Consider the following 14,725-nt stretch of genomic DNA (forward strand, 5'->3'; position numbering starts at 1 on the left):
CCAAACTTCTATTGACCGTCTGAAAGAGCCTCAGATCATGTAAATCCTCTGCCAAAGGATCAGCTCTGAGCTTTGTTCATGTGGAGCAGCTCCATGAAGCAGAGGAACAAGATTAAATATGATTATAATGAATATTATCAATGCAAAGTCGACTAAATTCGTCTTAAATTTAGTCGACTAAATGTACTTGCAATATTAGTCGACTAAAACTAGACTAAAATTGAAGCTATTTTTTGACTAAAACTAGACTAAAAAATGTCAAAAATAACACTGTATACAAATAAAGTGGATTGGATTGAATAATAATAATAGTCATTGTTATGATTATGATTATTATTGCTGTTATTATGATGATTACAATTATGATGACGAATATTATGACGATTATTATGATTATAATGATTTTTACGATTATAATTATAATGATTTTGATGATTATTATAATTATGAATATTATTGTTGTCCTCTTCCTGTTTCCCGCCGGAGCGCTTTATCTGCTGCACCCCCGGCTCCGCCCTCAGTCGTGTGTCGCTTCCTGGAGCCGCAGTGTCCACTCCGCTGTAAACAAAAGTTACAAACGGTTCAAAATCAGCCTCGCAAACCGCGGAAAAGACATGCACATCAAAACAGGTGAGTCCCCAACAACTTTGTGACCCCGTTGAGCGCGAATGTCCGCCTCCGGAGAGCTCTTTGTCCGTGTGTGTGACCACGTTAGCACCGCTTTAGCCACAAGTATCGAGGCTCCCGCTTTGAATGGACTCTTACGAAACTTTATATTGAGCTCGGCTAACGCTGTTCGGGCTCGACTCGGGTTCATTGGAGGCCGTGTGTTGAACGACAGCCCATAAGTTTGTGTAATGGTTCATCTTAAACTCGTATAATGTTGTATTTTGTTTAAAAATGTCGAGTTTGATCGCGTGAACCGTTGTTTGGGCACGATTGCTAACCGGCGTTGTCATAGCTCTGGTGGCGTGCTCGTGGCAGCTACTTAACCTCAGCTTCCACAAAAAACAATTTGTTCCCGCTGCCATTTATAAAAGCGCGTTTCACAACACGTACAGATATTGAAGGGCCAGATTGGTCAATCGAGAAGAAACGTGTTATCTTTTTGTTGTTGAATTCAAAGCGTTTTTATGACTCTTCATTTTTACTCCCGTGACAGTGAAGCGCTCGGCTCGCTCTTGATCACGTGAAAATCATGTTTGTTCTTCCAGTTTGTTGTTCTTACGTTTTTTCAAGCATCTACATTATTTTTTTTCTTAAATATATTGAAATTCTATTCTTGTTTGTGTGTAAGATTAATCTGTCGCCCTTGGGACTTGATGGCTTACAAAAGGGAGACCCTGTATGCAAAATTTATATTTAATTATTTTTAATCTTTTAGTAAAATTTTCAGGTTTTTTGCCTGTTTGCTCTCTTGAAAATATGGAAAGTCTCATTTGATCTTTTGCCTATCGAATGTTTAAATATAGAGTTCGGAAAAAATCCACTGTTACCATGGAGATCCGCCCTGTTTGTGGCTGCTAGCAAACATTTTCCATAGTGCTGTAAAACATAAGCTAATACCGGTATAAAAAGTGGAGGGGGAAAAAAAACAACTGTTAGCTGTTGAGTCACTCCTGGTAAATACATCTAATGTTATAACAGATCTGTATCCTGCTATTTTAGCCATTCCAAAGTAAAGTATAGGCATTTATATGATATATTGTACCTCTATCACTATGGAGCACTATTTTTGTGAAAAATAAAAGTATTATCTGGAGGTACTTTTCAAACTCAAAGATAACGCTTCGATTCAGGTAACTCTGCCCCCTCTCTCCGCTCATACCACTTTTGCAGTAGTACAAATATAAATAAACAGCAAAAAGTGAAGTTACCTCACAGAGCAGTTATAAGGAGTTGACATCTGCAACACAGCTTCATAAATGGCTAACACACACAAGCTAACACGCACTGTTCTGGTCGCTCCATCACATTATGGGACTCGCGTTGGTTATAAAAGTTAATCCACTTTGATTCTGGTGAAGGTTAATCAAACATCCATCAGAGACAGTCACAGAAAAACACTATTTTGGTGAAAGTCGCTTAAACCTCAGAGAAATTCCAACTTCCGGCGAGTGGCCTCTTGGAAGGTTGAATAAAGTCCCGCCCTCGTAGCCTAACGCGCTTTTCTCTGACATTATAGTTAGATAAGAAAAAAGAACAGGTGTCCAGAGTAGGTTAGAAAGAGCTTCCAGTGCAAACGTGACATCTGTTCAGGCGCTCAGGAGATGCTTTTGTTTTGTCCGCAGGGGCAGCGCTGACCTGGAAGTGCCTTGGGCACTTCTTTTTTTTTTTTTTTTTTTTACCATATTGGCCAGTGAGCGGCTGAGTGTGGTTTTTATGTATTTTAGTTTATGGAAAAACTGATAACATATTTGCAATAATCAGTTCACTTTATGTTGTGAGTTGGTTATATTGACCTAATGGTGTCCATGTCATGTAGCCGAGGATATTTAGTCCAATGATCCATGTTTAATGTTTTCTTCATTATAGTTTATTAATAATTGATATGATTATCTAATTGGCAAGAAAAGATAAAAGACTTTATTGATCTCACTCTGGATAAAAGAAGAACATTCACTTTTTCACTCACTGCAGCCACTTTTAACAAAGTCTGTTGGTATCGCTGCATCTGTTTAGCCTGATTTAGTGACTTAAAGCCTCAAAGTAAAATTCGAAATGTATTATATGGAAGTATTAAATGACAATAAAAGGTCTTATTCATTACGACAGTTGTAGTCTGTCCCTTTTTAGCTGTGCACATGAAGACAATTAACCTGGCTAACGCCAGGCTGCTGTGAGCGCTCGAATCATTTGGAACTGCACAGCAGCCTGGGGACCATGGCCGAAATGTTCGCATGGATTTGGGAACCAATCACAGAACGAGGAGGGACGGCAAGACGATGACGAGCTATTCGATATACGGAAGCTTGTAGTTTATTTACGGATAAAAAAGAAAAAAAATATTTATGAATCCAGCATGACAGCAGCAGACGCGGCGCTGTTTTTCGAAGAAGCTTTAGGCCGTGTTCTAAATAGTTTAGCTCGAAAGTTTACAGCGGGTACGTCATACGTCATCTCATGATACGATTGGCTGTGGCCTCGTGCAGACGCATGATAGACATTCGTAGCGCCCAATAAACGGCTCTGGACGATCGTAAACCACACCTCTCCTACGAGAAAATGAATTGGTGACCCCAGACTAAATATCACTTGTGATTTTAGTTAATTATACTATGGTCTGGGTGAATGCTCGATGGCTGGAGGGTGATATTGTACACCTAGCCCGGAAACCGTTAAATAACAGTTAAATCATGTTCTGTATCACTGGCAGCTGTTTCCATGGTAACGATACACAACTGAACTAGAACTAGCTTCAGGTAAAACAGCTTAAAAAGTGAAATAACTCCTGCCCAGGACTTAAAAAAATGAGCAAACTGGCCCCAATGAACAGTTTCAGTTCGGGGGATCAGGTAAAAGCGTTTCCACTTCGTGTCGGACGGTTCTCGTCTCCACGTCGTCCAGTTATTTCTGATAATGGACACCTCGTCGTGCATCATCCCTTACTTAATTTGTTATTCAGAGCATCATCTGCTCGTCAATGTCAAGGCTCATATTTCACCAATACAAATGCATATTGGAGCTTATTATTAGCATTTTCTCAGTTTAAACTTTAGTGTTTAAGAAATCCAGTGAGCGAAGCGTTGACTGTGAACGGGGCAATCTTCAGCAGAACATGTGCATCTTACCATCATCACGTACCACCACTTCTTCTCTCTCTCCTCTGTCGTTCACGGATTTTCAAAGTCAAGGCGCTCTCGGCTCCAAAGTGAAACATTGCAGCAGTAAAAGGCAGTTTAGTTGCCGTGCGACACTGAAACTACGCGGCGTTCACGTAGCACCTGCGCTCAGAGAGGGAGCTGTGCTGCTTCTGGACTTTCATGGACGACCATGAACATTTTCCATCAAAGCTTAAAATAGTCTGTAAATGACGGAGAATTTTCATTTAACGTAACCTCTGCATGGGATTGATTGATATTTTTGTGTTTTGTCCTGAGCGTGACTCTGTTTGGATGCCCCAACCCCCAGACTATCACTTTAAAGTTTGTTCTTGTGCACCGTTTAAACTTTAATGCTCAGCTCAATGTTACTGGTGTGTAAATTCTACGTGAAAAAGGTTTTTAGTCCAGAAGCGCATGATTAAAATCTAATAATCTTCATTGTATCTCTGATGTCTCATTTCTCCGCTTGGTCTTCTATAAACCTAAACTCGACCTCTGCAAAACATGTTCTGAATTATTTTTGATTCTCGTGTTACTTTGCCAGTTCATATTTCAGCCCCTCCCAAAGGGAAACGCTCCGGGACAAGCTTGAAATGTTCACTCGGGGCGACGTGGGAATCTAATCTGGATTCAAGAATGATCAATTACAAATTAAAAGCCATTTGTTTTTAAAATGAACCTTTTTACTCAAATTCCCCAAAAGGTGTTTTGACTGAAGCACCAAAGCTCCCAGGTTTTCATGTTGTGCCAAGTTTCTCTGTCAGGAGCTTTCGTGACTTAATAATAAACACTTTGTTAATGAGGGAAGGTGGAATGTGGCAGATTGTTTGGGGCAGGACTCGGAGCAGGTTTCTCATGATGAGAGTTTAAAGTATGTGATTTCCCAAGGGACTTTTCCCGGTTCATGTCTTAGCTAAGTTGAGACGACAACAACAACCACATAGAAATCTGTGGAGAATGTAGAGCAAAGAAACGATTATCATATATTGGACAGAGGTCATTGCATTGGGATAGTTTTCCCTTTCCCAGAGGAGAGAATGTTTGCCTCCATTGTCTGAAAACAAGCAGAACCATAAGACAGATTTGTAATAATACCCGTACATTTTTTACTTTAAATTAATGATATTTGGTTTTTGATACGATACCTGGACTTTTTCCGATACTTGTACTAGAATATTTGTCATTTAAACAAGAAAACGGAACAATACTGTGTGGAAGATCTGCAAATTTATAATATGTGACAAAATGTGTGAAAAATGGCGACATTCATTTGAAGTATTTCAGAGGGAACTTGGAAAAATGATAAATTATTGAAATAGTCAAGTTATTTTAGAATCGAATTGTTTTCTAGAGAACAGACTCAAATACAGTGTTAATTTTGACAACATATTTTAATTTAGTTGTAGTCTTTTGAAATTTTTTTAATTGGATTTCAGTCAAAAAATCATCTTCAATTTTAGTCTAGTTTTTATGGAAGCCCGTTTCCGCCATGTTAAAAAATAAAAGGCCTTGATGATGCTGGGGCATTCCCAAAGCTAATGCTACGATCGTAGCATCATGAACTTCGGATGATCATGATCATGGGAAATATGCCTGAATAAAGTCAATAAACCCACCGTCTACATAAAGCATCACTTTAACAACGATCACACAACACTGAGCCGGGCAGGTTGATTTGGCAGTTTATTACTCACACTTCATGTACAATTGGCCGTAGCCGATTGCTTAGTACCCAGAGCTAACTAGCTTCTAGCATCCAGTAATGGATCTTGTGGAATTAAGTATTATACGCTAAACACGTCAATAAAGCCGTAACCACATAATGCAGCCTTGAAGATTATCACACACTGGGTCAGGTTTGAAGCATTGGTGGTTAATTGCAGACTTTTTTTTAATCAACAATGAGGTGGATTGCACATGCTAACCGGGCAAACTAGCCATTGTCCACCGGCATCACCCTTTTATCAAGCGGGGAGACCATGGAGGGGTCCATAGGACATGGCAGAGGCAAAGAGGCACGAATTTGGCCCAAACTCGCAGTTGTTTTTCAGGCATGATACGATTCCAAGATACGGCTCTGCCGGCCAGATCAAGCTCCACAGTTCAGACGCATCAGACAGGAAAGAGAACGGCAACAGCATCCGGAATTTCAAAGTAAAATAGGGCTGACGTCTATGATCACGGATCTTAAAAACTCGTATTTCCGAGTTTAAATCTCGAAATTATGACTTTTAAAACTCGGAATTTTGAGATTTAAACTCGGAATTTCTAAATTTAAACTCGTATGAGTTTAAAAGTCGTAATTTTGAGATTTAAACACAAATTTTGTGTTTTAAACACAAAATTATGACTTTAAATCTCGTAATTTCGACTTCCTGTTGGGCTTTTATTTTTTAACATGGCGGAAACGGGCTTCCATAAGTTTTAGTCGACTAAAATTGCAAGTAAATTTAGTCGACTAAATTTAGCATTTATAATATTCATTCTAGTCATCTTTAATCCTCTGCTTCAGAGTTTCTCCCACATGAACAAAGCTCAGAGCTGCTCCTTTGGCAGAGTTTACATGATCTGAGGATCTTTCAGACGGTCAATACAAGTTTGGATGATTTTAGTCTCTCCCTTTCATTTTTATTTAGTCTTATTTTAGTCGACTAAAACATCTGGACATTAGTCACAATTGTAGTCTCATGAAAAACTTAATTTAGCTTTAGTCCAATTTTAGTTTTGTAAATTGTGTATTTTTTTATGAAAACCTGTTTTTCAAAGTTGGGGTCTGTAGTGTTTTGTACATTGAAACTTTCATAAATATCCGCCTGTGTCTCATCCAATCAGAAGCAGAATTGGCGCCAAAAGCGTCCTTTAAGTTTATTCCATCAACATGTCCTCAAGCGATGCCACTTTAGCGTTATGTGATAAATAAAAATGAAAAAAGTCATACACCATTCACAACCAAATCGTGAAAATAATCGGCAAAATACTTCAAATAAACGTGTTTGTCCGCCCTCTGAGGCCGAGGAAGTTGTGGGAGTCTCATTTTAAAGCTGTGACTGAGCTCTTTCCAGTGCAACAAACGGGAAGTGTCTAAAACCGAGGGCCGGGCAATGAATCAAAATGTAATCAAAATCGCAATCTCAACATTTGTCCATTTCAATAATCGTGTTGGGTCAGAGTAATTGTCATTTTTACATTCTCGAACAGTAAAAGCACAGTTTTGAATGAGAACACGAAGATTCATAAATGAAACTGGGGAAAATCTGTATTTTTTACTTGATCTGAGGTTTAGGGCTGAAACAACTAAACGATTAATCGACAACTAATCGATTATTTAAATAGCAGACAACTATTTTAGCGATGGATTAACCGTTTAAAGGTGCTAGATGCAAGTTAGTCGTTTTCTGCTCACTACTGCCACCTCAGGTCTTATGTGTAACTACAACTTCTATATTAAAGGGATATTATAGCCTTTTCGCTCAGCTCTACTATAGCTGATACTGAAAATGCCCAAATATTATGTGTAACTATATCTAATAAATGAGTTAAGTGATTGGTTTCTTGAGGTAAAGCTTTTTCTTAACGTTTTCCTTTCTCTCTTGTTATTTACGGTCTGTATTTTAACTTCCTCGTCTGTCGCAGGTTCCTGGGAAGCCGCCAACACCGTCTGCGAATCGGACCCTCTGTGTGACCCCGCGGTGCTCGTCTCTGCCGCCAACACCGAGCCTCAGATCCGTAACCGCCGCCTCTCTCCCGGGTCGGGCAACTGCGGCGGGGGCGGCGGCGGAGGGGGGTGCATGCCCGAAAGTAACAGCCAACAGCAGCAACAAGCGCGTCAAATATCCCCCGAAAACCAAACCCACGCCCCGGCCGCGACGCAACCCCCGGCTCCCGCGGCCCGCAAGGACAAGGAACGCAAGGCCCACAAAGGCCGGAGCTCGCGGCGGGAGAGCCAGAGGGGGGCCAAGGAGAGGAAGGCGTCCCAGAAGGAGCGCTGGGTGGAGGACAGTCTTTCACTGCTGAAGCCTCCGCCCGCCTTTCCCGTTCAGGACAGCCCCGCCAAACTGCAGCCCGCCGTCAGCTACGCCTCCAAAGTGAAAGCCGGAGCCGCCACGGGTGAGCACGAACGCCGCCATTTTACCACCAGAACTAGCCCCAATGATAATATAATAATAAGATGGTATTAGCAGTTGGCAGCTTGTTTTTATGAAATGTAAATGACATCAGGCAAAATACTGCAAAACCATGACCTTTCACCGATTGGACAAACGCATTAAAGGCTTTTGTATTTTTCATTATCTGAAACTAACTTGAATCTAGGTCTACCTCCATTTGAGATCATAGAAAGTAAAACAATGACAGGAGGGCATATTGTTTTAGCTCTTCTTACTTATAAAGGTCAGAGCTATTATACTGACGCGGCCTGTAAAGATACGACCGTTTGGCTAAGTGCCCGTTTTGCAGACAATTTTTGGATTATTGCAGGTTAAAATGCCTAATTTTAGGTTTTATGTTTATTGATGAGATCCACATTAGCACAGCAGGGCTGTTGCTATTCTTCCTGTGGTCCTGGAAAAAAAAGTATTGCCAGGAGGGCGTGAATGGTTCCTTGCAGTGTTGTGAGTGCCTGGTCGATGGCAAAGCACTGTTTAAGTTGAAACCATTTACAAAATCGTGAAAATCTAAAGGCACACACAGCATTTATCTCTCACATAATATCACCTATTGAGGGTCTCTGCGACTAGACTTCGCTGTAAAGTCAGACTCTGGCGAGCAATTGTCCTGGTGTGGACGCCACATCATGAGAAGCTTAAACAAGTCGTTAAAGGAACAGGCCAGCGTTTTTACATGATATACACCGCGTTCCAAATTATTATGCAAAGGACATTTTTCTAAGATTTTCTAAATTGTCAACTCAAATGAGAGTCAGCATAATTTTCAAGTCTTAAACTGGTAGAGGATCATTTAAATGTGGTTGAAAAAATCTCCCAGTGATAACAGTATTTTTTTCAAAAATAAATATAGTAAAAACCTCAATCCACTGTTCCAAATTATTAAGCAACTCATCGTTTCAATACATTTTAGAGCTTGTAATTAACTGAAAATGGTCATTTGTTGAATTTGTAGCATTAGGAGGTCATATTTACTGAAATCAAAAGCTATTTCAATCAAAAAAATATTAACAGGTCAAGTTATATTTGACCATAGGAGCCCTTGTGTGATAGCTTTTTATCACTTATACAATGGGACTAAAAAGCGTCCAAAAGACTAAAACCACGAGTGCAGCCAAAAACAACAGTGATTCTTTTCAGGGTCCAAAAGTTCACCAGCGGAACGATACGGCGCCGCTCATGTTTGCCTAAGAACAGTTTGGCAATCTCACAGTTAATAAAGTATATGTAAGAATATGTTTTTCACCCCCCCCCCCCTCTCCACAGGTGGTCTCGAGGAGGACCGCCCCGCGATCGGAGTCCTCCTGCAGAACCAGTGGGGGCTGAGCTTCATCAGTGAAGCGCGTCCCGTCTCCGAGAGCCCCGACCCGTCTGCCCCGGTCCCCAATGCAGACGAGGCTTCAGACACGCAGACAGAGGAGGGGCCCGACCACGTGCCCAGTCCAGCCGCCACCCCCACGCCCCTCGCCCCCAACATACGCCCCCCAGAGGAGGACGAGGAGAACAACGGCAAACTGCTCCTCAGCTGCCGCCATCTAGTGGAGGCTTTGCACTACCACAGTAGAGGTGAGTAATGATAATAAATACTCCCGGACATGTTTAACCTCCTTAACCGAGCACAAATTCTCCATTTCAGCTTTACCCAAATCTAAAAGCTTCTTCCGTCTCATTTGGGGATTTTACAATATTGGGATTGTTTTTTCCATTGAAAAGAGCCAAGTCACAGCCCATAGGCCAGGGTAATGTCTCATTTGAAAGCTAAGACCAACAAAACTCATCTAAGCTTCTTCCTGCGTTTCTGTTGCATTTTTAATCACGGCTTCATCACTTTTTTTCATATTTATTGCCATGTTTTTTTCCCACATTTGTCACGTTTTTTTCACGTTTTATTTTCTCACATTTTTGTAAAAAAAAATTTCTGTCACGTTTTTTTTCCTCACATTTTTGTCACGTTTTTTTTTTCCTTTTCACTTTTTTTGGGGCCGTTTTTGTTTTGTTTAGTGTAATTGTGATACATAACAAGGTAGAAGCTTAGATGAGTTTGTACGTCTTAGCTTTCAAATGAGGCATTACACTGGCCTATAGGCTGTAAACTCCAGTCGAGAATCTTTTACATTTGGGTAAAGCCGAACGTGAGAAAATGCTCTTGGTTAAAGCGAGGGTTAAGAGGTTAAACTGTGCCCTTGATTTATTAAAACACAAATCTGATGTTTTCCACAAATCCTCAGTTGTGACAGTGTGACTTTCACAATCAGCGCGTTTGCTTTTATGCCACGAGGGTTTGGTGGAGCCGCACATTCACATATTCACATATTCACATATTCACATATTCACATACTCGGATGGTGAGACAGTCTGGTATGTTCGCTCCAGGCTCCTGACTGAATGTCAAGAAGGTCCTCAGGGGAACAGACACTTCATCAAGAGAAAAATGCAAGCACTTGTTTTAAACCTATTGTGAACCTGACTAGGGCTGTCACGGTATGAAAATGTTACCTCACAGTTATTGTGACCAAAATTATCACGGTTTTCGGTTTTCGGTATTATCGCGGTATTTAAAAAAAATGTGTGTTCATATGTTCAGAAAGCGTTGATAGTCCTACACAAACTGAAATAGTTTCAAAAAAGTTTAACAGTGCTTGTTACATAAAAAAATACAGACAAAGCCTTTTCACATCAAAGTAAAGGAACTATAACGATGTTGTTGATCGTTTCAAGGGTATTACATGGACTATTTATAGCGTCAGAAACGAAGATAAACCGTCTATATCAGGAAAACTGTTGTTGTCCTTCCAGTGAGCTTTCGCTTTGCAGATTGGGGAAATTCTTAAATTCTTAATACTGCGGCGAGAGTGAATCTATTGCAATCTGCCACCGGGAGCCCCGTAACGCATTGTGCCATTAGTATCCGCGACACGGGGCGACTTGTTACATTCTCCCTCAACCCTAAGTCCCACATCAGCATTTCAGCTAAAACGCCAACGTTAGCTTACTGCTATAGAGCTGTGGGAGACGGTCACGCAGGTGAGTCAGAGGTTCGAAGTATTGCTGCATCTGGAGACACTTTTTCCTGCACGCTCCACAAACTCTTCTATCAACTGTTCTTCGGCTTTCTTAAAATACCCAAAACATGTCCAGACTTCAGGCTCGGTCTCTGAGGCTGATAGATCCTGCGCTGTCGTGTCGGACATGTTTTCCAGCTTCGAGAAAGTTTTGTTTTGGTTGTAGCTACAGAGGCGCCTGCGGCAGCTTCAGCAGATGAGACGGCGGCTCATAAGGCTCATTTTGCCTAAACCGCGGGCGCCGTAATCCACCGCGGTAAAATATTTTGTCAAAAACAAGACGGTAGTTATTATTGTCAACATTTTTACCGGGGTTTACCGCTACACCGGTAACCGTGACATCCCTAAACCTGACGTGTCGACACAGCAGTAGGTAGGGCAGTGTGCCCTTTTCTTTTTACTCCCGATAAACTTTCATCACAATCCGGGACAGGCGGCAATGCGTCCTATGGGGCGGGGGTAGAAAACCTAAATGTATTTATCACGTGCCAAAAAATCAGATCTATTTGGATGTTTTTTTTCACAGCAAATTGTTCAGTAGAAAGTACGTTAGCGAACGGCACTCGGAACAGAGAAACATGGCGATGTAAACTGGTTAGCTACTCTGTCAAAGTGGACATGCTGCAAGTCACTGTGAAGCACAGAACCTGGAGAATTCAATCGCTGAGTTAACCTAGCCTGGCCGTAGCCGTCCGTAAACTCCGGTCACTTATAATGTCCCTACATGTTCGTCTGGGTCTGATCTCATTGGCCGCGTTATATTGGTTGAATTTCAACCAATTTGCTGGTTGTAGTTTGGCAATGGCGGCGGATACGAAAGTAAAGGAAACTCTTCAATCCATTCTGGCTCGGCTCCCAAATATCCAGAAATTAAAGCTGAAGCCTTGGAATGTGCAAGGAATGATCCCTAAGAGTTCTGATAGAGTTCTGATGGAGTTCTGATGGAGTTCTGATGGAGTTCTGATGGAGTTCTGATGGAGTTCTGATGGAGTTCTGATGGAGTTCTGATGGAGTTCTGATGGAGTTCTGATGGAGCTCTGATGGAGCTCTGAGGGAGCTCTGAGGGAGCTCTGAGGGAGCTCTGAGGGAGCTCTGACGGAGCTCTGACGGAGCTCTGACGGAGCTCTGACGGAGCTCTGATAGCTGCTTCACTCACTCGGGCGCATTACATACATCACGACCAAACGCTAGCGAAAACCAGTCGTTGCAAAGGAGTTCACCCCTCCCTCCTGATAACAGAGCTCCTTGTACGAAATGCAACTGACTGGATCGCCTAAAGTAATAGAATAAAACCTGCCTTTGCTGGAGTGGCCAGGTAATTGTTTTTACAGGATTATATACCAGGATTATATACCATACCATATATATCTTATAAATAACGGCAACTCATTCCACAACTTCGGCGTTGCAAAAGCCCGGTCTCACCGAGCTCTAGTAGTGAGACAAAAGCGTCACAACCAAACACCCCTGAACAAAAATCCAGTTATTCAGATAAAGTTAGACGCTGCTTTTTCATCAGTTAATTTTCCCTCACCAGAAGAGTGTAAAAATGAGAAATGCGTCGCTAACCTTCTGTCTCTACATTTGTCTTTGCAGAGTGGAACGCTACATGCAGCAGAGAGAAAAAAGGTGAGTTGGTCCAATTATTATACCTGTATTTTCTTTTTCTTGTGTTGCTTTGAGAGCTGCATTACAGATAATGACGAGCAGATTATGAGCGATAATGAGTTGTAAACTGCCAGACGAGGGCCGGGACTGACAGGTTTTACAACATGGGGCTGACGCGTCTTATAATTTATAGTGTTGTTTTTGGTTGTTCGAAGAGCAGTTGGATTTAGATCAAATATTTTTGGAGCAAATGCCAAAGAGATAAGTGTTTTGTTTTGTGGTAGAAAATGTCATGGCTGTGATTTATGTTTTCCATGGATGTACTGAAGCAAGAATTTGAGTTATTCCACAGGGTCTTGGATAAGGTTTAGAGAACTGTAAAAAAGGGGATATGGTCACATTTTCAGTATAAAGCGCTTTAGTTAGGGGGGTTACAACCCTCCTGCCCCCCCCCGTATTTTACGCCTGTGGTCCTGGATGTGTCGCCCCTGAACAGAACAACCATAATAACGTTTATGTTTTTCTTTTGTTTCTCGTTTCAGATCCCAAAATGGTAGTATGGTACAACGCCCTACAGGACAACCCCGCTTAACAGTGAGACCAGCCCAAAGTCTATCCCGCCACACGCCCGGACGCACATAAAAAAACCCACAAAAAGAACAAAAAAAAAAGAAGAAAGCAACTGAAATAATAATAATGATAAACAAAATCTACGGACAGATTTCAAAGTTCCTTCCACTTTCTGCACTCAGGACAATTTCTCCTCAAAGCCACAGACACTTTTTTTTGGACAATGGACTTTTTTAACGCCTTACGAAAAAAAAAAGAAAAAATCCTGCCTTAATCACACCCATCTGTTCGTTTTCATCGATTTTTAAAGCATGTATGAGTTCAGAAAGATGTTTTTTCTTTTTTAAATGGCCTCGGTAAGAGCTGTAAGTGAAAATCTTTGCATTATATTTCAAAGCTGTAGTTTTAACAAATCTTTTTCTCTGTAAAAGCGAGTGGTCAATCAAGCACTTTTGTCCCCACTTTTTATTTGGATTCGGAAGAATGTCTAAAAAGGTTTACAGAAGGGCGTCGGCACAAAAGCACAGTACAAATCGCCCAGTCTCCCGACTTTAATGCTGTTTTTCTGCTTGTTTTGCCCTTCATTTGGAGTGAGTGTCGCTCATGAATCATCCTCCAAGGGATTTTACCATGTTCAGTATGTGTTGATTGTCTTTTTTTTTTTTTTTTTTTGGAAAAAGAATTTATTGAATAATAAAAATTTACACTGGAGAAGGAATGTAAGTGAACAGTATTGCTTAATAAAAGGAATAAACTTGACACGGCTTTTTATGTTTTATTTAAAAACATTACAAAACATTTAGCTTGGCTTTAACATTGTTTAATGTATTAACAGATTACCTCAGGCTGAAAAGTCTGGACATTAAAGGGATATTTCAGGATTTTTGATATAGGGCCTCATTTCCTATTTATCCAGAGTGTTTCTGATTTCGGGAGATTTTTTTTGTGTGTAATTTATGCAGTTCTTATATTTGAAGAGTTTCATGGTGCTAGGCTAGTGCTAGGCTAGTGCATGTCTATGGTATCAGCTAGCCTGCATTAAAAACAGTCTGACCCGCTCCACAGTGCACCTGAGGCAAATCACTTATAACACCAGACTAACCATATAAATGTCTTTGTTGATAGAATAATTTTAACCATTTTGCATTTAAAATACCTTATATTTGAGCAGCATCAGCTTCGTGGTTGTATAAGCTACGCAGCGGCGGAGTGATCTGCTAGAAAATAGTCCCTCAAAATGCGATCATTCATGTGATGCAAGGTCAGTTGTATTCCAAAAATTCTATCGACAAACATTTATAGATACAGACGGCATCTCGTCATAGAAGGGGGCGTGGCCTCGTCAAGGGGGAAAATAGAATCTTTTAGGAAACACAGTTTTTAGCTCTTTTTAACCATGTTATGGCAAAATATAAACTTATTTATCACATACAAATAAAGTCAAGTCTAAACCGGGTCCATTATGGATGTTTATTCACAGCAGATTGTTCAGTAGAAG

General features: G+C 40.9%; 1 protein-coding gene across 1 annotated transcript; it reads left to right on the forward strand.

The window, feature by feature from the left end:
- The first annotated feature begins 508 nt into the window (after positions 1-508).
- Positions 509-13,367, forward strand: LOC306982990 (uncharacterized protein). Its single transcript, XM_079582639.1, has 5 exons — positions 509-630; positions 7,458-7,931; positions 9,254-9,553; positions 12,646-12,678; positions 13,200-13,367. The coding sequence occupies exons 1-5, from the start codon at positions 615-617 to the stop codon at positions 13,247-13,249; spliced, it is 873 nt and encodes a 290-aa protein (XP_079438765.1). The 5' UTR covers positions 509-614; the 3' UTR covers positions 13,250-13,367.
- The last annotated feature ends 1,358 nt before the right edge of the window (positions 13,368-14,725 follow it).

Source organism: Gobius niger, assembly GCF_951799975.1.
Source record: "Gobius niger genome assembly, chromosome: 2".
Lineage (NCBI taxonomy): Eukaryota > Metazoa > Chordata > Actinopteri > Gobiiformes > Gobiidae > Gobius > Gobius niger.